General features: G+C 49.1%; 1 protein-coding gene and 1 long non-coding RNA gene across 3 annotated transcripts; one reads left to right on the top strand and one right to left on the bottom strand.

Moving 5' to 3' along the window:
* The first annotated feature begins 327 nt into the window (after window positions 1-327).
* On the top strand, window positions 328-2,203 carry LOC124483197. Its single transcript, XR_006957786.1, has 4 exons — window positions 328-437; window positions 538-632; window positions 778-944; window positions 1,161-2,203. It is a non-coding gene; the product is annotated as an uncharacterized LOC124483197 (long non-coding RNA).
* Window positions 2,204-2,853: 650 nt separating this feature from the next.
* jupa (junction plakoglobin a) lies at window positions 2,854-22,367 on the bottom strand. 2 transcript variants are annotated; one of them, XM_047043509.1, is made up of 16 exons: window positions 22,228-22,367; window positions 10,157-10,209; window positions 9,597-9,764; window positions 8,824-9,077; window positions 8,113-8,351; window positions 7,596-7,797; window positions 7,042-7,186; window positions 6,587-6,690; window positions 5,879-6,217; window positions 5,459-5,611; window positions 5,056-5,175; window positions 4,731-4,881; window positions 4,381-4,502; window positions 3,827-3,869; window positions 3,359-3,511; window positions 2,854-3,248 (listed from the first exon to the last, which is right to left on the bottom strand). In XM_047043509.1, exons 2-15 carry the CDS (start codon window positions 10,167-10,169, stop codon window positions 3,363-3,365), a joined length of 2,202 nt encoding a protein of 733 aa, XP_046899465.1. In that variant the 5' UTR covers window positions 10,170-10,209; window positions 22,228-22,367; the 3' UTR covers window positions 2,854-3,248; window positions 3,359-3,362. The 2 variants fall into 2 exon arrangements, with proteins under 2 accessions (XP_046899465.1, XP_046899466.1); XM_047043510.1 differs by having other exon boundaries at window positions 2,854-3,245.
* Between the last annotated feature and the right edge of the window lie 885 nt (window positions 22,368-23,252).

Raw genomic sequence — 23,252 nt, 5'->3', positions numbered from 1 at the left:
GGAACAATGTCGTGGTCCACCACCACCATGTAGGTACTACAATGAGAGGTAAAGTATAATCAGTCGCTAACGCCTCTCGTCAAAAGTCACAATCAATGTGCTTCTTGCTGCCACCCAGTGGTAGAACTGCATTACAAGCGAAAAGTGGTCCAACTGGTTCTTGGTCCTTTGTTTCTATTTACATTTACATTTAGTCCTTTAGCAGACCCTTTGATCCAGAGCGACTCACTGTAAGTACAAGACCCTAGGGGGTGAAGTGCCTTGCCCAGTGTCCTTGGCCAGGAACCGACCTGGCAACATTCCGATTACGAGCCCGTTTCTCTAACCGCTCAGCCACCTGACTCCTCCTTGTTAAGTCAGTGTCAAATTTTCCCTGTGCGTACTTGTCATTGTATTTCCTGTCTCCAGTGGTTGTCAGTCGTTGAAAAGATTGCGTTGTAAGTAGGTGATACTAAAGTGCAATATAAAACCTAAACTTTAGAAAATGTAAACTGAGCCTTTCAAATGTTGTAGCTGAATTGAACATTTCTTTTTTAGAGTTCAGGAGACCATGCTATTTGAGCGTGAAATAACTTCGATAACCTGGCCGGGGATGAAGAGACGGAACAGCTTCAGTTTCCTTGCCCCTTACAGTGAGTACGGCTCAACTGTGAACTATCATGCCAATTGCTATACACGTTTCTTTTGAAACCTGATTAAAGTATCACTAAACTAGTACCATCTTGCAGATCTGCGGCCTAATGCACATTTGTTCATAATGGTTTTTCTTCTTTTAAGTGAACGAAGATTCAGGGGAAAAATTCAAGGAGCCTAGCTTGGAAGGAAAACAACAAGATGGCAGACTTTTGCCAAAACTACCTACAGCAGACATGACGGACGGAATGATCGTTATGAAACACATCAACTTGATCTAAGGATACAAGTCAGATATACCCCAAAACATGGTAATATTGTATAACATGTCTAAATATAGATGGTTCTTCTTCCTTCTTCCTTGTGTCGCATGGTTGATGTGACGGTGTTTTCCATTGTCCCTCCAAAATAAGCAGGCAGTTATTACTGTCAGGTACAAAACAGGTTTTGGTTTCTCGGAATCCAGTGCTATGCTTCATCTGCAAGTCTAGTTACCTAACATAGCTTTACCTCCTGTGTATTTATAGGGATGGCTGTGCGTCAACAAAGAAAACAAGGAGACAATCTTCCCAAGACAACAATCAAGAGTAAAGAGAATATACGAAATAAATTCACAATTCAAACTTTCTAGTTTCCTCAAGGATCACACTGACTCGTGCTTAGACTTGTTGCTCTTGTTGGTTAGTGGTAGCCTATTTAAACTGTTTTATTCTATTTTAGTTCATCTAATTTTTTATTTTATTTTACTGTTGCTTGTTTTTTCTACAGGTACACTTGCACTTACAGATTCATGTTGTTTAAATTGTAACTTGCTTAACTACATGCTCTTATGGTTCAGGCAGGAGGACTCAGTATAGTATTTACTTGATACTTTATTCACACGGTTCAACACATTGTAACAATTGATTTGGCATTATGGTTCTGCTTGCGTCGGCTCCCTGCGGTGTGTCCAGACATTTTTGATAGGGGTGGCACCAGGGGTGGCCCGCCTCTGACTGGGCATATAGCCAATCATATATTGGGATGGCCAATCAGATTTCAGGGGTGGCCCTGCCACCCTAGGCCACCGCCAGGACACACCCCTGTGCCGCACCCAACGGAGACACCGTCTCGACCTCCGAGCAGAGACTAGCGACGCATTCCCCCTACAACAGGAAACACAGAACCAAGGGTGGAGGCCGGGGAGGCAAAGGCAGCAGATAAACAGAAAGCAACCTGTGTCGCACTAGCAAAGCAGAGTGCAGCGATATCCTGATTAAATTGCTCGCCCTGCTAAGAAGGTGTGCCCTACTGCGTGATGACGCGCTGCCAGTGACGCGCTGCTAATGAGGCGCTATGTCTCGCGTCCCCCTGCATGAATCAGCTCCGCTTGTTTTTTCCCTTTGGCACTTATTTGTTGGTTGTTCACAATGTGTGCTTCTTGTTTTGGCTACCCGCAATGCTTTGGGGCTATCTTGTTGTTATTATCAGTGACCTATGCACTTTGTAAAGCTCTCTCTTGGAAGTCGCTTTGGATAAAAGCGTGTGCTAAATGTACTACTAGCACAAATAAAATTGGATTTTGACCTTACTTTTGCAGATTTTTCCTGAGGTGTTAAGCACCGAGGTGTGAACTCTGAGCTGTTCAGCAACGTCATAAATAAAGAATGGATTTACTTTATGTTACTTTGTTGATACATACAAATGAAATAAAACGTTCTGCCATAGTCAGGCGCACTTTCACCTCGCCCTTAATAGTTCTCCTCGGAAACGTGATCCAATAGGAAAGTGTTTGTCTCACAAAAAGAAAAGTCTAGACGTAGTTTAATATAATCTTTATTTTTCTTAAACAATTTTTTTTTTTAAGTAAAAACATTTTTTGTTGTTGTTGTAGAAAGACATATTCCCTGTCAGTAGTTGACTTATTGTATTCATCGTTCTTGGTTGTGTAAAGCCCACGGGGTTGGGTTGTTCAGGTTCCCTTCTACATAAATGAATCAATAGAGACAGCAGGAGAATACACCACCGAGTCAGAACCAACTCAACTGACTCACTCACTCGACTCACTCAACCGTTGGGGGGTGGGGAGTCAGTGGGAGAAGTTTAAACGCATAAAATTAAAACAGGTTAAAACGGTGTCCGTTACAAAAGGCGCAGAGAAGCAAACGAACGAAGACAAAAAAGAGAAAAAGGGTGAGCTGTACATGTCGAGTCGCCCCTGGCAGTGTTTCGTACTTAGTGTCGTTTATAAAATGAAGGCGGCGGGGGGGAAAATAAAGAAAGGTAGCTATATGATTATCATCACAAAATAAAAAAAATCTCTTTGGCATAGATTACCCACACGAAAGCATACGCACCCTCAAAAAAGCCTCCTCTACTTAAAACCTATGTGCATCATCATCATCATCAGTATTATTATCAGTACGATAATCATCATCATCATCATCATCATCAAACAACAAACATAAGCCCTGTTAGATTATGAGTCCCATGGTCAATGCTAACTGCATATATTACATCGGAGGGAGGTCCCTTCTGTTATCTCTCCCTCTACCGATCGTTTCCATCCGTTTCTCCACCCCCCCCCCCCCCCAACTATCTTCTCCTTTTTCAGACCGTCATCCCTTTAGTGTCTGCTGAAGAGAAAAAGAAAAATAAGGTTGACATGGATCTAGAAAACACAGAAGGCCGTGGGGGTTGTGATGTGGTCCTTCAGATCCAGCTGGGGGCTGTTCTCACTTCTCACCATCCTAGTAGTTGTCAGAGTACGGGGGCCTATTGTCGTAGCCCATGCTGCCCTGGTAGTCCTCAGGCATGCCCATGCCCTCCCCATCCATGACATCGGGCATGTCACCTGGGTATCCACCATGGTAGCCCGGGTGGTAGGCTTGGTCCATCTCTACAAGAGAGGAAGACACGCACACAAACGTCAAGACAATCGGTATGTGGGGCCCCATGTTAGTACCAAGGCGAAACGTGCCCCTTTTCTAAACCAAACCACACCTATCCAAACCACACCCATACAAACCCATCCCCCCCCCCCCCCCCCCGCTTTCAACATTCATGCTGCGTCCGGTTGGAATTCCCTGGAATTCCAGTGGCCTAAGTCGTTTGGCTGCGGAGCTGAGAGAGCGTCATTCGTGTGAAGCGTGCACCGCTTGGGGCTCCACCGTGCACGGTACAGGGCACGTCGGGCCCAGGCGTAGGGACTCACCTTCCGCTCCGTAGCCAGCCTCCATGGGGACGATGTTGTGTGCCTGAGGGGAGGGGGGGGGGGATATGGAGGTCACAAGAGGCCAAAGTTCAAAACACCGTCAAAATGCCCAAGCAGTTAAACATCAGTCACTTTGTGGCAGACAGTTCAAACCAAATAACTTACTCAAACAACGTTTATGTACGGATATTAAAACGAACATTACAATAGCCTCCCACCACCGTTTCTCTTGAACAATACTGTTGGCAGGCGTGTATTTAGTCATTGCCATGGGCAAAGTTTGGTTGCCAAAACACAATTGCTCGGTTTTTCCCGCAGGGGGCGCCAGAGCACCAGTCTCAACCAGAGCACCAGTCTCAACCAGAGCACCAGTCTCAACCAGAGCACCAGTCTCAACCAGAGCACCAGTCTCAACCAGAGCACCAGTCTCAACCAGAGCACCAGTCTCCACCAGAGCACCAGTCTCCACCAGAGCACCAGTCTCCACCAGAGCACCAGTCTCCACCAGAGCACCAGTCTCAACCAGAGCACCAGTCTCAACCAGAGCCACTCACCACTTCCCAGGCAGCGGGGTCGGTCTTGTAGAGGGAGTGCGTGAGCTCCACGGACATGCGCTTCTTGTATTCGGGGTTCTTGTCGTCGGAGATGCGGAAGAGGACGGCGGCGGCGTAGGTGGCTGAGAAAGACGACGACGACAAAGAAATCGACGGGGGGTTACTCATTTAGTTACTATAGCAACTGCGAGGATCGTTGGGTGGTATTTAGGGAGTAAGTAAACGGGGCCTAAACAAACCAAGGAAACATTACAGTCGGCAACAAGTGTGAAACTAAACTGTTTCTATGGGTGTGTGATCTCTCTGTGTGCCGGCCCTGCTCCGTGGGTCAGTGTGTGTGTGTGTCTCACCGATGCCCTCGTTGTTGGAGTGCAGCAGCTCCATCAGAGGCGCGGAGGCGCCCTCGGCGTCGATCAGCTCGGCCGACGGTTTGTCCTGCGCCAGCTCGCACAGCGCCCCCGCCGCCACGCGCTTCACGTTCTCCACCGGCGAGTAGAGCATCTGGGGAGGGGGGGGGGGGGGCGAGGGACAGGAGGGAGGGAGGGGGGTTAACATATGCACGCACACACACACACGCGCACTGTTAAAGTGCAGGGCCTACACAGAAAAAGGGGAAAAGATGCTTGAATCGATCCAACGCGCGTGCGTGCGCTCTCTCTCCCGGCTGCGCCTCACCTGCACAAACAGTGGGATGGTCTGCATGTTGGCGATCTGCCCCCTGCTCTCTGGGTCTCGGGCCATGATGTGCACGGCTCCTGTGCAGCCCTCCACAATCTCCTCCATCCTCACTCCATCCTGAGACACACACACACACACACCACATGAATGATGATGTCCATAGAAAAGACACACACTACATGCTATGCCACGTGATTTCAATCTTCTAGATAAAAGAGAAGACGTTTGTTTTCACCCTCAAGTCATCCAAACAATCTTTAAATAAGCTATGGCATTAAATCAAAGGCTTACAACATGCTGTTAGCAGGGATTCCCTTTGTTGTTGTGAATAAACAGACCTTAATTAGGCCTCAAAGAGGAAAAAGCCTCTGAGGCTTTCTCTGAGGAAACAGAAGCAGACCTGGTAGTTCTGCTTGTTGGAGGAGACGTGCTTCTGGGCGTCCTTGTGGGAGTCCAGGAGCAGGTTGACCAGGCGGGGGACGGCGCCCGCTTCCCTCAGGGGCACCTGGTTCTCCTGGCACAGCGCCAGGTTACGGATCAGACCCACCACAGCCTGGAGAAGGAGTGGGGGGGGGGGGGGGGGGGGGTATGGTCGTTAGGGCACCGCGATTCTTCTCGTCACTTTCTTGACCACCCGGTTCTTCACCTCAGCGGGCGGTCTCTACCGTCACCTCTCCTCTTTCCTCCCCTTGACCTACACGGCTGTGGTAGGGATGGTTGTCTGCTTCTTTATCCCTCCCCACCTCCATCCACCCCTCCTTCCTTCTACACCCCCCTCCCCTCCCTCCCTCCCTCCCTCCCTCCCTCCCTCCCTCCCTACCTTGACGACAGGCCAGTAGTAGGGCTTGTTGAGCAGCTTGACGATGGCGGGGATGCCATAGTGGAGGCGCACGGCGTTCTGCGCCAGCTCGGCGTCCTGGTGGCGCGAGGTCAGGTGACGCAGGGCGCACACGGCCGGCTCGGCCACGTCCTCCTTCTCGCCGGCGCGCAGCACGGCGTGGATGAGCGCCTCCACGCCGTTGCCCTGGGTGACCAGGGACTTGTTGCGCGCGTTGTTGCAGGTCAGGTTGGACAGGATGCCCGTGGAGCAGGTGAGCATGTTGATGTCGTCGGAGCTGAGGAGGCCCACTAGGACCTGCAGCAGGCTGTCCAGGCCGTCCTGGGAGGGGGGGGGAGGAGGGAGGGAGAAGTTAGTCCTGTTGTTATTGTCGTTGTCGGGTAGGTTTTGTTCTAACGTGTTATTTTAGTCCGTCGGAAAGGAAGTCTTCGCAAACGAGGACAGAAAGAATAGAGGGAAAACAACCAGCGGGGAAGGAGTTTTCAAATGACCCAACGACTGTTGTCTAGCAACGTTATTCACCTACCAGAAGCATGTTCGCAAATGGAAGTATAAATAATTCGGTCAAGGGATGAGGAGCCTTGGGATTGAACAATGTGAGGTGAAGTGAAGTATCAATGCGAGCTTAGGTAGGAGTTCAGACTAGGTATGGGGGGGGGGGGGGTCGGGAAGAGATCCAAAATGGCCGACCTGCTTAGTGGCGGCGTCCGACAGGTTCCTCAGCGTCCACAGGCAGTTCTGCATGAGACGCTGGCTCGAGCCCGTCAGGTGTTTACCCAGCGCCTGCATCCCACCTGGATTGTTGGAAGAGAGAGGACGCTGTTATCCGGGCAAAATAACTAGACACGTCACCGAAGACGTGGACGATGAATAGATGTTGTTGTGACGCATCGTTGTTGAACAGCGATCAGATACAGATCGCTCGTTGGCACTGACCCCCATAATACCGTTAGACCTGTGTGCTTTCTAGTCCTTAATGACCTTCGACACTTACTACATATATCATTTCTACGATGCTTTGGATAAAAGGGTCTGGTAAATGAATACATCTAAAAAGTATCAACCAAGGCACTTTCATTCACACTTTCACATTTCATTCATTTTTCCCGCCCCCTAAACAAACAAGACGTTGCTCGGCGACTCACCGGCCTCGACGATGGCGGGCTTGTTGCTGGGGCACACGGAGAGGACCTTGAGCACCCGGCTGGTGGTCCACAGCAGCTTCTCGTAGCTGTAGTTCCTCATGATGTGGACCAGACCCTCATGACCCCCGTTGGCCAGGATGATCAGCTGGAGGAGACGGCAGAGAGTTACCTCAGACATTCAAACTGGCCGTGAACGAGGAACACGTTTCCGCGTCGGCCAATGGGGTCGCGGTGCCCTCTTGTGGCGACTCGTGGCGACTGCGTGCACGTTGATGGTCTTCAGACAAAACAACAACCTCTGACACACACCCACACCGTTCCAAAACCACACGTTAGCACATGCATAGACACGCACAAACTCTGACTTCCACACACGCACAGATGTTCCAACTAAGCCGGCACGTCCAAACAAGCGAGTCCCCGCCCTCCCTCAACACAAGTCTCACACTATTACAGGCGCATATTCACACACAGCCATCTCTCACAAACACAACCAGGGATAGGTTACTCCAAAAAACACCCACCACACGCCTACAAAACCGCCACACACGCACCTTGCTCTCCTGGTTGCCGTAGGACAGCAGCTGCAGGCAGTCGGTGGTGATGGCCAGGAACTTGGGGTTGCTCTTCTTCAGCAGGGGCACCATCCTCTGCAGGCCATCAGCCAGACGCACCGCCATCTTGGCGCCCTCCTGGTGCAGCAGCAGGTTGTGCAGGGTGGTGATGGCGTAGAACAGCACGGACTCCATGGGAGAGCTGGGCCGAGGAAGGGGAGGGGGGATTTAATTCGAAATTCAATCCAATAAAAATAGAAAATACATTTTGACTTTGTTGTCATTGCGACTTTGTTGGGGGCAGGAAGAGGCACGGGAAACACGAGAGAGGAGGAGATAAGGAGACGTGTGTGTGTGTGTGTGGAGGACGGGGGTGGAAAAGCAGAAGAGGCCGTGTGAGCGAGTGTGTGCTTGGGTGGTGGGGGTGGGGGTGGTAGGGTGGCAGACTACGCCAAACGAACGGCCGGGGGAGGGAGACGGGGCCGGAGGAAGCCTTCTGGAAGCCCTCCCTCCTCACCTGAGCATGCGGACCAGCGCGGGGATGCCGCCCGACTTGAAGATGGACAGGAGCCCCTCCCTCTGGTGGGACAGGTTGTGCAGGATGCTGGCCGTGGCCCGCGCCGTCTCCATGTCGCCCGTGTTCTGCATGGCGCGCACCACCGCCGCCACCATCTGGGGCGACGCCATCAGCGCGCGGCGCGACGCCTCCTTGCGGGTCAGCTGGTTGACGATCAGCGCCGCCTTGTTGACGACCACCTGGGCGGGGGGGGGGGGAAACGTTAAAACATGGGTCGCTGTCTCGCGGAGTAAATATTCGGATTTCATTTCGCACCTTTAAGATACCTAAGGACACGAACGAGAGGTTTACACGGTTGGAGATAAAGGAAGACTAGACGGGTGTTTTTTTTGGTCATCAATCCTTTTTAAGGATCTCCTTGTCTTTCTGGGCTATCAACTTGTCTCCCCCCCAAAGCACCCCATTACCGCCAAGACCCACAGACGATCCATCTCAACACAACTTGCCCAGCTGCTACCACATAAAAAAAAACAGACAAGAGGGCGAATCTCCAGCTCATCCATAGCAACAACAAACAGGTCAAACCATAAACAAACAAAAAAAAGGACCAATAAAACCCAAACCACCCATCTACAACCAACTACACGACCCCAAGTTAGCCCCTCCCCTCCGCATCTATCCAATCACCCGTTAGCCCCGCCCCCCCCATACCTGGTCCTCGTCGTTGAGCAGCTTGGTGAGCTCGGGGATGGCGCGCGTGGCCAGCTCGGCGTCGTCCTGGTAGTTGATGAGGTGGACGATGGCCGTCTTGAGCATCTGCGAGGGCTCAGCCAGCCGCTGCACGTTGGTCATCTGGGACGGGTCGGTCTGCGTGGACAGGATGGCCGTGCCCTCCGCCACCGTCTCGGGGAACATGGCGGCGCGGACGCGCTGGGCCCTCGTCATGGTGTACTGGGACTCCATCTCTGTTTGGGGGGGGGGGGGGGCGGGTCGAGGAAGGAGGACAGAGGGTGGGGGTCATCTTCTTATTCTTAAGAAGGCTGTGCTGTTGTTCCGGTCGATTTTTATTGGGCTACATATCGGTCGCACTGGTCTTTATATTGAGGGACGAGAGACGGAGTGGTTTTATTACGGTGTGTCAATATCGTGAGGCGACAGCATGGTAACATCAATGCTGTGGCTATTCCATAGACTGCTACGCGTGTGTGTGTGTGTGTCCAGGTGGAGGACGGGGGGTGGGGGGTCGTTTTCTAATCGTTAGAAGGCAGTGGTGTTGTCTTGATAGATTTTATTGGGCTTCATATCTCTTATACTGGTCGTCTTATCTAGGCTCAATAAAGAGTTGCTTTATTACAGCGTGTCAATATGCCATGTCAAAAGACTTCTACGTGCGTGCGTGTGTGTGACCAGTGGTACCAGAGAGATAGGTTTGACGTGTGTGTGAGTCCCCATAACGTGTCAATGTATTGCTGTGTGTGTGTTACCGGCGGGGTTCGCAGCGGTGACCGTGGTGACGGTGTAGTGCTTGCTGGTGCTGTACTCAGTCCCCTCGTCGTCGCGCACTGTGGTCGCCCCCGACTGGATCCCGGAGTCGCCGGCATAGTACGTCTGCTGCCACTCAGACACCTTGACCAGGCCCTCGGGCTCGCCCACTAGGGAGGGAGGGGAGAGAGGAGCGGACGTGGAGAGAGGGAGAGAGACAGAGGGAGAGAAGTAGAGGGAGAGAGGTAGAGAGGTAGAGAGAGAGAGAGGGGGAGGTGGTGAGACACAGGGACGGATTGCGAGAGAGAGAGGGGAGTCAGATTGGGGTAGAAAGTGGTTTTTGGCCCAATATGGACATAAAGATGCAGGTACAGTTTGTGTAATGTAATCTATCATGTCAAGTGTGCTACTGGACAGAGAAGTTGACAGTATAAGAGGAAGAACAGAAAGAGGATCAACATGATAGAATGAGACAACGAGACGAAAGGATAGGGAGAAAGAGACTAATCAGGACTGAAGAGGGTCAAGTATGTTTATTCCTTCTACTGAAACAAATACTCACTTTGCATTTCCATCCTCGCCTCCTGGGCTTAAACCAAAAACAACAAGGAATGACTGCAAGACAAAAACAGACAAATAAATAAATATTAAAAGACACTTACACTATGTAGATTTTTTTTTTTTTTTTGAACTTCTTTTTATTTCCTTTTATCAAATGCAGTCATACAGTACATCACATCGTTACATGAAATTAAGTGCTACGGGTACAAGTCTTAGTCTAGTGGGGTTAACAGTCCACGGATGTCTTGGGCCCAAACCATCCGGATCAAGGATTATCAGGATTGAGTTACACATTAACATTGTCCACAAACACAATACATCACACATGACATTACATTAATATAGTATTCTGAAAGAGAAAGGCCTGCAAAAGTCCACTGCATAAATGGAAAAACCAAGACAAAAGAAATATATATCAGTATGTATATTCTACTTATCATATCAAATGGAAGTGTATAGCAATGGGAGACCAGTTGTTTATGAATGCCTCTCTTTTAAGTTGTAATAGTGCAGTCAAGTGTTCCATCCTGTACATATCTTGGATTCTATCCCTCCATTGGGTTATTGTGGGGGGCTGTGGCTTCAGCCAGCAAGATGTTATTACCTTATTTGCTATTAGAAGAAGGGCCCTCAGAAGTTTTGTTTGGCTATTTTCTTCAAGGTTATCAGGCAATATCCCTAAAATGAAGTGTGATGGTTCTAACGGTATGTCAATAAATAAACATGTTTTTATTTCCCTTTGTATTTTCTTCCAGTATTCCGATAACTTTGGACAGTCCCAAAATATATGTGTGTGGTCTCCCACCTTGCCACAACCCCTCCAACATTGTGCTGAGGTATTGCTCCATTTAGATGTTATAAGTGGAGTTCTGAAGTATCTCATTTTAATCTTCCATCCAAATTCCCTCCAGTTAGGACTACTGGTTACTCTGTGTCCCTGTTCACATGAGTTTTCCCATTGTTCATCAGAGATTATTATGTTCATCTCTAGTTCACTATGTAGATTTTAAATAGAACAACAAGCCAACTACCTGACAGTGCTTCAATATCAGCAAGCCTGTGTTATTTAAAGGTTCTCCTTTGTTCTACATTTATTTCACCACACGGTGAGCACATTTTATCTGCCGTTAAAAAACAGAGAAACCAGGAGTCATTGGACGAGCGCACAAGGGGGGGGCGGAGAGACAGCTGAAAGACAGGAATGCTGACAACCCCCCCCCCCCTCCCTCCCACACACACACCACCAAAACCTTTGACCCAAGCCAGCGCCCATAAGGCCATGAGATCGGGATGCTTGCTCGCTTCGCTGATTAACCAGCTTGACAGGTTTCGTGTGTGTGTGTGTGTGAGAGAAACTGATCCTCACACTGTTTGTCCACACCTTGGCAACTGAGACACACCTCCGCCCAGTTTGGGTGTGTCGCCGTCTCATTTCACATCTGAACAGAGATGGAAGAGATTCTTCCCGTCTCTCTGCATGTAGGAGGCACTACAGACCGCTCACCGCACGCCCATCTGTCGCACACCTCCAACGCATTCCTTCCCCAGACCTGGGCCCGCACAATCTGTACTTTTACTTTCCAGTACCCGAGTGTGGCTCCCAGTCTCTGTCAAGCTAAGTCCTCCTCGCATTTTTAGTCGAGGCTCTGAGCAGTGTTGCCCTCTAACCGACCCCCTCCTCTACCTCCCTCTCTCTCTCTCTTTAAATCCTTGCCGTCACTCACCCCTTCCCTCCCCCGCTCATTTTTTTCTCATGAGCCATTTCAATCTCGTTTCCTCCGACCCTCATTTTGGGCCCTCATCTAAACGCTTGCAACTTAGTAGTAGTAGACTGAATGGTACGCCCCCCAAAAAACATTTGTTTGTAGACTTCCTCGTTGTGTCAGCAGACCCAAAATATCCTGAGCAGGAAGAGATTGGAGGATATCCTCCCCACCGTCATATCTCAACTCTGCTCTGAGATGCTCCGTCATCCAACCAGGGTTTCCATTTCAACTCTTAGTAGCTGACGGCAATTTACACTGTAATCAAGGCTACATCTTTAATTGCTTGTGACAGTCCGCACACTTGTAGTGGACACAATATCATCCAGTTCTCCACTCGTGTGACGTCGGCTTTTTCAAATGTTTGCGGTGCTGGGTCTGTAACCGGAGTGACGGGATTCTTCGCAGGGCGCATAGTTGACATGCCGTGTGTGTACAACGTGTGAGAGACCGTGTGTGAGTTTGTGTTCGTGTGTGGGGTGAGCCTTCAGTTACTGTTTGGTGCCATTCTCCTAAAGAGCAAAGGCCAAGTGTGTGAGAGTATGTAAATGTGGACACGCATTTGCTTCTTGATCCATGTTATTGTTTTGTTTTTTTCTCCCCCACGTTCATGGAAATCGTGAAACTCGTGCTGTTGCATAATCGTACCACAATTCCACCTCCAAAGACCAAATACGAGGCAGAAAGACTGCATGCACAGACATGCATTTAAAATGTTGCGTTTGAACTATTTTGGTCGGCGCTTATTTTCAGAGCGGAGCGGGTCACAAATGCCCAACCGACAGTTTGAGATGCCCGCTTAAGATACAACACCAAGTACCCGTTTCATTCATAAACGTTCCCACCGCTGACGGTCTACAACATAAAAATAAATAGCCTCGCAACTGCCCTCCATTGCTCATTTCTAAAGTCGGTCGACATTGAACGGTGCTGTGTCGTTGAGTGCATCGTCACAAGAAAAAGTTTTCTAAATGCCTACTCCTCTTGTGGGAAACGTGTTTGTCTTTTACAAGTATAAAAATCCCAAACTGTGTGTACATGGCATGTTAGTGCGCGGTGAGAAATGCACTTCAAATTCCTTCCAGAAACTTTACCTTGCGTGTCTTGGCCAGCATATTGTGCATCTTGATATTTGCATAGGCTACATGAAGTACATTTCACCAACTGAAACCATACACTAAATGTAATTTACATTTATTAGCATCATAATAGTTATTGGATTGTCATGTTATATATCATATAAATCATGGTTTTTCCCCCATAAAAAAAAAAGAACAAAAGCATAATTACACAAGTGAGTTAATGGTAGCGCAGTAATCCTACAGGACCAGTGAATTGCTGGTCTTGTCTGGATATGCCTACGACAGGTTTGGAGTTACTATGTGTGTCAGCGTCTGCCAAGCTGTCAGCCTGTTAAAAGGTGTGAATGATAGAACCACTCCCTTCAGCGTTTGCCCTAGAGCTGAGCGTAGGGAACGCGTGTGCAGATGTGTGTGAGTATGAGAGTTGTTTTCACTCCCTAGCCTTCATGTACTTTCTTCTGTGTATGTGTGTGGGTGTGTGTACGCAGCACCAACGCCAGAGGGGTCTTCTCGTGAACCGTGACTCCCTCTCTAGAGAATGGGAACGCTCATCTCGAGAACTCGACAGTCTGGTGAGTCAAAGGCTGTCTCCACACCCTCCCATGGGAGAGTAATCCCTTGGTGTGCGTAAACCATCAGTCCATCATGTGTCTGTGAGGTATCCACCTCAACTCGACCTCACTGGGTACAGGAGAATGAGTCACTAACCAGTCAACCAGCTTTGGAGGGAGGTGGGGGGGGGGGGGAGGGTGTGAGGGGGGCCCTTACCCAATGGGTGTTGCTAACGGAGAAAGCAGTTCTTGCAGCAACATGCAAGGGGCCATGTCTGTCTTTTTTCTTCTGGGCCCTGCCTCTCTCCCCCTCTTCTCGGTTGCCATGAGAGGTGTGGTTCTCCTATTCCCAAGCTTGGGAGTGCCAACTCGCACCAATTAGTCCAATTAAAGTTTACCATCCCAATAACAGGCTGCACATTTGAAGTTTGGAACTCATGCGAAGATTAGAAGTCTGGCAGTCTCCAACAACAGTAGATATAACAGTCGTTAAACAAACAACGCTTCAACGACAAAGCTTGTTGGATCCATTCTAACATGTGCCAAGTCTATTTGGCAGGATTTTCTGGTGTTTTGAAGTTAATCTCTCTGTGTGTGTGTGTGTGTGTGTGTGTGTGTGTGTGTGTGTGTGTGTGTGTGTGTGTGTGTGTGTGTGTGTGTGAGACAGAATTTGAAAGTGTTTGTGTAGTCTTTGTTTTCCGGGGCGCGGCAACGAGTTCAGCCAAGCGATCCGATTTGATTGTTTCCGTGTTGCGACACACCCCGCCATATCACCGTGGCAACCAAAATTGTTCACACACTGTGGCTGCATGTTGCTTGACCTCTGTCAACCTCGTGGAATCACCTGCTTCTCATCTGTATCGTTTTGCGCGCACACACACACACACACACACCACTGCAGTAACAGCTCATCAATGTGTGAATGACATACCCCGACACGGTGCAAAGAGAGCCCGTCAGGGCCTGTGGTACCTGTCTTGACCGACTGTAGCAGCCTGTATAGATGGTGACAGTGATTAAGCTGATAGGGTAAAGAACCGATAACAGACAGACAGAAAGACAGAGAAACAGACAGACAGGCAGACAGAGAAACAGACGTGTTGGGACAGGTTGCCGGAGCGGGGCTCCACGAGGAACAATCCCACTTACACCGAAACTAAGACTCTGAAACCACCAAATCTAAACAAGCTTTTTTTTGTTGAAGGCACTAGATACAAACTGAGCAAGATGCGTGCAGTTTGCGTCAGCACTCGAGAGGGAACATGTCAACATTGCAGTGGAGTTCATCAGTTCAAGTTAATCATTTCCCATTGTCTGATTGGGAAAAGGGAGAAACTGCGCACAGCTGTTACCTCAGAAATGGACTTTGGCCTTTATTTGAACACCGCAGTGTGGTTAATGACTGATAGTCTCGCACTCTTTAGTGCCTCGTCATTTCTACTCCGCCCAGAACTGTGAGTTGAGCTTTTTCCAAAGAAGGCCACACCCTAACCTTCCTTCTCTGTGCCATCTACTGGCCGGGCTCCTCCTGTCCTAGGGGGCGGGTGGCTGGGGGAGAGGGATTGAGAGGATACCAGGGCTCTGGAGGGAAAATGAAGCTCACAAAACGAAAAAAGGCAGGAATGTCTGTTGGTGAGCTCCTGGCTGACCAGTACGAACAGAAAGAGAGAGGGGGGGGGGGGGGGGAAGGGGGAGAAAGGTCGAGATGGAGATGAATGGCGTTTGGCTGACCGACGCTTTAATCCTGGTGTGACATTCCGCACAAACTCAGTACATTCAGCCCCCCCCCCGCCCACACACATTTCACTGGCTCTCACTTCGACACAACCCGAAAACAGTCCCAAAGTGTAAAACACAAAATCATCTCCCCCCCCCCCCCCCCCCCCCCCCCTCGCAGTGCACCGACACGCAATCCTATCGTCACGCGGAAAATGACACCGTCGTTCGATGACTGCTGGGTCCTCGACTCCCTGAGGCTGGTGAGTGAACACAAGGCTCATCTCCAGGCCTCCCACACAGACGTGACAGACGGGGAGTGTCCTCACCTCACTGCCGAGGCCTCAACATGGGTGTGGCACTATGTAGGTGTGTGGGCGTTGAGGCCCAAACCAACATGGGGTAAAACAACAGCGAGGTATCTCCAACCACCTCCCTTCCAGAAGTATCCATTTGCGGGTTCTCTTCATCAAAGTCGTGTGGTAGCCCCCGCGGGGTTGAAAAGAAGCTGCCGACCTGCTTCACTGAGATAAGGTTTTGGGCTTAAAAAATAAAAACGGCTACCCTAAGCTCTCACAGCCAAACAGGACTGAGGGAGGGAGGCGAGCCCCCCAGAGGTAGAGGGATTAAGGCTTGGCTTGGTGCCGAATTCCAACATGGCCCCCGTAGCCCGTGGAAACGCCTGCAGCTGGATCTGGTGCGACTCGACAGGCCTAGACGCGAGGCGCATGGGCTCTGGGTGTTGTTTTGGCTCTTACAACGTTCAAAGCAAAGCAGTCTAGTGTGTTTACACTTCAAATCTCGGCTTATTCCCAGCTGACGTTCTTTCGGCTAGGTAGACTCCCGTTACTGTACAGACAGATGGAGATAAGGAGGTGGATAGACAGTGATGCAGAGTTGGGGGGGGGAGCAGATCAAACAGATTAAGGCCCATTTCCACACATCTGTAAAGCTTTAGAAACCATCTGGGTAGGGCTATACGGGGACATATATCCATACACTCGCATGAACCCCCCCCCCCCCCTCCATGACATGGAACAAAACGCACCGCCCCTGTGACCCCTGGGTGCCTTTCACCGAAACCGAAACACGCACACACTTCTCTCGCTAGGCTAAATGGCTTCATGAGTCGCGGGCCAGCCAGCTGAGCCCCTGCTGTTAAGAGGCTGCAGTCAGTAAGTGCTCCCCAGATGCTGGGTTCACGCACGCGCTCACTAGCGAGTGCCCATCCCTCACGCGAGTCCGGCAGGTGGTCAGGGGCCGACGACGCCGCTGAGAGGAAGCTTAGCCTCCCCTCACTAGCGAGTGCCCATCCCTCACGCGAGTCCGGCAGGTGGTCAGGGGCCGCCGACGCCGCTGAGAGGAAGCTTAGCCTCCCCTCAGGACGATGGCTTCCCTCTCTCCCACCCTTCCCTTTGCTGTCCCTCGCCCTAGATAGGCCCCGCCACGGCGCTGTAACAGGCAGAGAGGGCTAATTGGTCAGCCGTTGTGTATGAATCAATACGGGGAGGATGTGCAGTGGTGCGCACACTGATGCTAATGGATTCGTTGTGGCGGGGGCGAAAGGAAGTTGTGGTCATCACGGGGCGCACACGCCGACTCCGTGTGGAGGTCTGAACAATCGTTTTTCCGGTCAGGGCAGGACAGGACAGTTCTTTGTTGGCGCTGTCCATTTGAAAACCTTTTTCACAGCTATATTAAAGACCGTTTTAAGTATCCCGAGGCCTATGTGTCGAGACAAGTCGGTGAAAGGTCAGGAGAAAGGCGGAAAGGAATATCAAATCTGTACACGGTTTCGGATGGTGGAAGTGCCCATACTTGAGACCATTTATCAATCCAACAATAATGGCCAGCATGCCAAAATCCCCTCTCCAACAGAGAAACCACATTGAAAGGCTTCACAGTGTAGCTCCCTGCTGGAGGGGGCTGCATGTGAAAACAGGGCCAGGGAGCACACATTCTTCGACTGAAGATGGGAACGTGCATTACGAAAGACATATGCTTTTTATCTGTTTAAGAATCTGTGTGCTGAAGATGGTTTACATCTGCTCATGCTACAAATGCCGTTCATGACTCTGGTTACTGGATTAGGCCTCCAATTTTGCCCACTGAATCCATTAAAAGGCTTAAAACGCACGGACAGCATTAAACAAGCACGATTCGCAATAGCTGTGACCGCGTACACGCGTGCAATTTTTTTGTGGACCGGCCGGCCAACAGACTGAGCTACAGAGCTGTACTATGCAGCTGATACTGTTTAATTTCCACAAGTTCTGTTGCTTTTCATTAGCAAGTGTATGGTGTTCACCAGGACTCATTAGGGGGGGGGAAAAAATCCAGTCGCTAATGCTGTCCCTTTGCTAATTATCAAGGCTGCGACGGCTTCGCTAGCAGTCAACTGACAAATAGACATGGCATTATGGGGGGAGGGGGGGCTCATTTGAGTCACTCATCAAGTAAAGCCACTTTGGCCCCACTTACATGTTTACTCAAACAGTCCCTGAGGTAATTACATAAACAAGCGCCAGGATGCACAATGGCCCTAGACCTGCTAGCAGACATGTCATAAAAGTAGCCCATTCCCCCTGTTCTCTTCGCTAAAACTGTGTCAGAGATGCCGGGTTACGGTCGTTTTCGTCTAGTCCCCCTGTGCCCCCCCCCCTCCCCGAACCAAAGGAAACTTGTGTCGCCTCAAAAGGAGGAGGTGCGTTACGCACGGAACAAGCTCAAATTACACTGCTGGGAAGTGGGTAGGAGGGGGACGACGCAAGGCCTGCGTCTTCACAGCCCTGTGACGATGTAACCTGGAGACCTCTTTCGACGCTCACGTTGTTTACAGTGTGGCTCCCCCACTCATGATTGATCAAGTAGTGAGACTGGGGAGGGCCTGTCCCGGATGTGGCAGCGGAGTTGTTTTGGACTTGGCTTCTGGATTGTTCCCTCCATTGTTTAGCTGTGGCTGAGGACAGCAGGAAGGAAGATGTTGGCATACTGTGACCCAGTTACTTTGTTTGAGAGAGGAAAAAGGAGACACCTAAAGTTATCCCCCCCCCCAAAAATGACTCTCACAACAGTATTGCTATTAGAATCGAAAAAGAGAGGATTCACGCGGAGTATATCCCTCCATGACTTGCAGGCCTACCCAGGTTGGTTTGATTTTTCTGTCTGAGGTTCCTCTCTGAGGGGGGAGGGAGGGGTGGCGTCTTAGCGAGTGCGGATACGCCTGGTTGTGCTGCTGGGCACTGAGGCGATGAGACAGGTGATGAATATTTCAGGGAGATCGGAGCCGGACGGGAGGCTAGGGAGACCAGAGAGAACATCGGATGGGACCGTAACGAATACAGCCTGCCCCGAGTTTGGCAGACGGGTTACGAAAGCTTACCAGACGTACCATCAAAAAGACGCGAAGATGGAATGAAAGACTATTTCAAATATACCGTCGGTATGTTTTCACACAGATCGTGAACAATACACCGTTTTCAAGGTACCCGTTTCAAGTCCTGACCAAAATGTCAAGTCGTGCATGGAGAGTGTAATGATTGAGTCAAGTCTGCATACATTCTCCACTCAGATAACTGTCTAGTCAGTGAATTGCTCCTAGTTCTTAAAAGTTCCCTCCCCAACACACCCTCATTCCTCCCATGTCCTCTGCCTCTCACTGGAGTTTAATTAAGAAATGAGTAGGAGGCGACTCGAAGAGAAGACGGGAAGCACAGCTCAGCTGAATTTACCTCAGTGTCCGGAAATCTGGTTCATAACTCTCCTCCCCCCCCCCCAAAAAAAAAACTGCATGTGAAACTGTGTCAGTTATGAAAAGAAAACAGCCGTTAATATATTCATAAAGAAACACTAATGGGTTCAGCTATTTCTGGCACGGGCCGTCATCTGCAGATGCACTGGATGTTTCTGACAAGCGGGTGACGGGACTTGAAGAATCTAAAAGTTGGCTGAGTAACAACTTCAGAAAGTGCAAGTGACGTGTGTGAGTGTGGTGTGTGTGGGGGGAGTTCTTCCTTCATTTAGCCAACCCAGAAAACCGTCTTAAGTGAATAATTCATCTTCGTGACAGTAATGTAAGCCCAGCTGGGTTCATTCGGGCGATGCCAGTCCTGGACAGCCTCTTAAACATCTTGCCACCGCACTGATGAGGGCCCGGCAACAGAGCGAGAGAGCTTCCAAGTTTTCCCAGAAAGAAAATCTAATCTATGCTCTTTTGACAAATGGACAAGTTTTTAATGGGCGTAAAAAGATTCCACTCGCGTGAAAGTCCTCAGTCGGTTCGTGACAGAGGCCTGGAAGAGCCGGCAGTAGAAGAGACTTCAGTGCCCCGGCCTTGCCCCCAGAGTTATTCCTCTGCTTTTAAGGACCCACAAGTTCACGCTCAAGACAAAAGTCACCTTGTCCGAGGATAAACACATTAATGATTGAGATTCTCCCTCTGGGATGGTCACACAGACAAGAAAGCAAAGCCGGCATCAGGGGAGGGAGAGCAAACCTGCTTTGGGTTGATAACAGCATCGTCTGAGGAAGATCTCTTCTTAAACCCAGACCACGCTGGGGAGATTACCGAGCCATCGCACCACCTTCCCTTTGACCTTCCACGGCAACACAGATCTCAATCCCGTATCACAGTTGACCCCAAACACAGAAACACATGGCGCACTCCCATGTGTGGGCTGATTAGACTGGTGTAACTGAGCCACCTGGAGTGCCCAGACACCAGCAGGGAGAGAACGTGTAAGAAACAGTGGGAGGGAGAGAGAGAAAGAGATAAGGTGGAAAGAAAAAGACTAGGGAGGCAGAAGGAGGGAAGGCAAGACACACAGTAAGATGACTGAGTCCCAAGATCAAAACCAGACTATCCAGTTGGCAGACAGTAAAAGTAGAAACAGAAACTGGGGGGGGGGGGAGAAAACTCAATTCGGGACTAAAATAGAGAGAATGTGTGCGTCAGAAACAAAGGCTGTTATGGTACATTTATGCTAATCCCCTTTGCAAAGTGTAGCCCTATTTATAAACGGCAAGATCTCCTGGCCCCTTGCTGTCCCTAATGTAGGACAATATCAGAGAATTAAGCAGGGAGGTTGATGTGTGTGTGTGTGTGTGAGAGGGGGGTGGGGGGCGGATTAACGCTAGTTGCAACCCCAGCTGCATATCTCAGTCTGGTCTCTGGACTAACCCCCCCCCCCCAGGGTGGTGCAGCCTCGGGCCAGGCAGGCTGCTGGACCACAAACGGCTGCACCTCGTGGCACGGGCCCAGGACCTGCACGGTTGGTCTGGCCCGCAGAATGTACTGGCGCTGTGAAGGAACTCTGGTCAATTCAACATGAGCTCCATTCAAAACATCAGCTTTGCTCACTGGTCTAGAACACTGGCGGTCGCCAACGAACGGTAGCATGTTACCATTTGGAGCCCGCTTCGTAGGGATTTTGCCCGTTATTTAGATGAGGGGTATGTGGGTTTGTACGTAAGCAGGGTGGGGGAGAGGAAGAGAGCAAGCTTTGCATTTTGGCAGACATCTGTTTAAAGTCTAATTCCATGCTTGTCCGTGTCCAATTTGACTTTCCCAGATATTAAAGTTGGTTGGGATGCTAGAAATGACTAAAACCGCATAAGACTAACGAATCAGATAACGTCATTTCAGTTACATGTTGTCAAAGTGGATTTCCACTCAAAATCAAATGAGTGAGTCAAAATCCTTTCAGTAGCATGTCTGGGCAGTGAAATTGCTGTAACCGACAGCTTATGCTAAATGTATTTGGTCATGGATGGGGTGGAGAGAATGAGGTTTACCATCAATGATGTAATCATTGTGAACACCTTGCTCATGTAGGACAGAGCTGGCAAATAAATGTGGGAGGGGGGTGACAGAGTGGGGGGAGGGGTGACTCACTTTTGCGTATCACTACCTCGCTGATTATCATTATTATTTATTATTCATCATCATCCATTATGTATGTGCGAACCTTTCACAAGTCACACGCCCCACCCTACAATTGATTCACTGGGGGTTTCAAGGCCAAAATACAATTTCCATAGAGATGTGAAAGGTTAAATTGATGTTAATCCTGCTTTACAATATTTCATCCACTCGAGTGCAGCTAATCAAAAAAATCGCAGGTAATCAGCTCTTTTTTTCTGTGAAAGTGTCCATAATTTATAGCAGGCTACCAGTGAAGCCAATGAAAATGTAGGTGTGGCATTTCGTATCGTCAGAAAAAAAGAAAAACGCCCAAACATTGAACCGGAGGAGTTCTTTCTAAAAAACACCACAGGTGCCGTCTCCCTTATGGGTATTACCACACACTTTATCACAATGAACACATTTTAGCGGTGCAATTCAACTTTTTTTAAAGTGACAAACTGAAAAATGGAAGTCCCTTGTTAGGCATGTTATGTCGACCTATAGTGTGGACAGAATGGTCGGTGCATTTGACAATGGAGCAGGATAGACGAACTTCGATCGTGTCCCGTATCTAACGTCACGGTAGAACTAATGACTTTCAGTTCAAGCCTCAAATGAGGTTAGACGTCGAATGAATCAATAATCCGTGTCCAACAATTTGTTTGATCAATTTGAAAAGGCAAGTGTTGGACAAACAATCGTGTGTTTGACCCTAGAATCTTTATCCCCCCAAAAAGACAAAGTACAAACTTTAAACGATTCAATGATGAACCAACTGTGGCCATGCGGAAATTAAACCCAAAGCAACACTTAGCTTTCAAGTGGGCAACACTACATAACTTACCAACTCATTTCTACATTATGTAGGTTGTTAAAAAGTATCAACTACGAGGAATAACAAAGAGAAGAAAAAAAAAACGACACAAAATGAGCCCCGTCTCAAAATAACACGTCTCACTTCCCTAACAAGACTAAACTGTGGGGTAGTAAGTTGAAATGTACATCGCACGCTCTGTCAACGGGACTAGAAATATACGGTCAAAATGCAAACTTACCTGTCGAAATACGACTGTTTTAATCGAATATTCCAAGTCTACGTTGCTCCAAACACAGTTTGTTAAAGAGAAGCCTCCGTCTCTACCACACTACTGCTCCCAGACTATACTCTGAACAATGAGTAAAAGCGTCACCTCACTGCAAACTCCGCCCTCTTCACCACGAGTGTTTTAGCCCCGGCCCCACCCTTCGGTTAGGCATAGTATGGAATTTAAATGTTATTGGTCAGAAAACCCCAAGGTGTGTGTGTCGACGACAAACAGCCAATCAAAATATGCCCTCTCGTCGATAAATTCATATTAAACTGCGTTTGTAAGATCGGCCAACACCTGTGTAGGTATTTATTTAAAAAGGAGGAAGATTTACGATGTTTTGCACCAACGCACAGTTTTCTTTGAGATATTACGGGCCTTAGGTGTAGCTTACCTGTCTTCCGGGTGTGACCACACCTTAGTTTCGTCATGAGACTTCGTGTCCAGACAGAGGTGAGTCACATAGGTAGGTTATATGGGGAAATGTCCAAAGTCTCTTCACGATTTTCAAAGCTAGCAGTCAGTTAAAATACGAATTCCTATACAGTTGTCACTGCCTATAGCAGTCCATATTATACTAATTCCATATCAGTTTTTTTGTGTGTTTGTAAATGTTTGCTTGTCAGTGTGCATTGCTATAAATAAAGCCAGTATGTTCCTTCGCAAATATAAACATTAGTTTTTGCCCCAGCCCCATGTAGAACACAAGCAATGCAGGGGAAGCCCCATACACAAACGACTCATTCTGTACTCTAAATTTTAATCTCCTTCAAGCCAAGCTTAACATATTGTCACGAAGAAAAACATAGACACAGACATGGTGTGCCAGGGGAACTGACATGAGGGGAAAGCGACAGATAGAGAGCATGTGGAAGCTGTCTCAACTCGATGGCTCAAATAGGTCAGGCTACTTCTTGCCTGAGGGTGTATTGTTACGCAGCATTGTGACAGACACCCTCTCTAGCCCCAGACCAGAAGGGACATGGACAGAA

The sequence above is a fragment of the Hypomesus transpacificus genome, chromosome 21 (genome assembly GCF_021917145.1).
Source record: "Hypomesus transpacificus isolate Combined female chromosome 21, fHypTra1, whole genome shotgun sequence".
NCBI classification, from domain to species: Eukaryota; Metazoa; Chordata; class Actinopteri; order Osmeriformes; family Osmeridae; genus Hypomesus; species Hypomesus transpacificus.
Note: the sequence above shows the minus strand (reverse complement) of the source record. Positions and strands in the feature narration are given on the sequence as shown.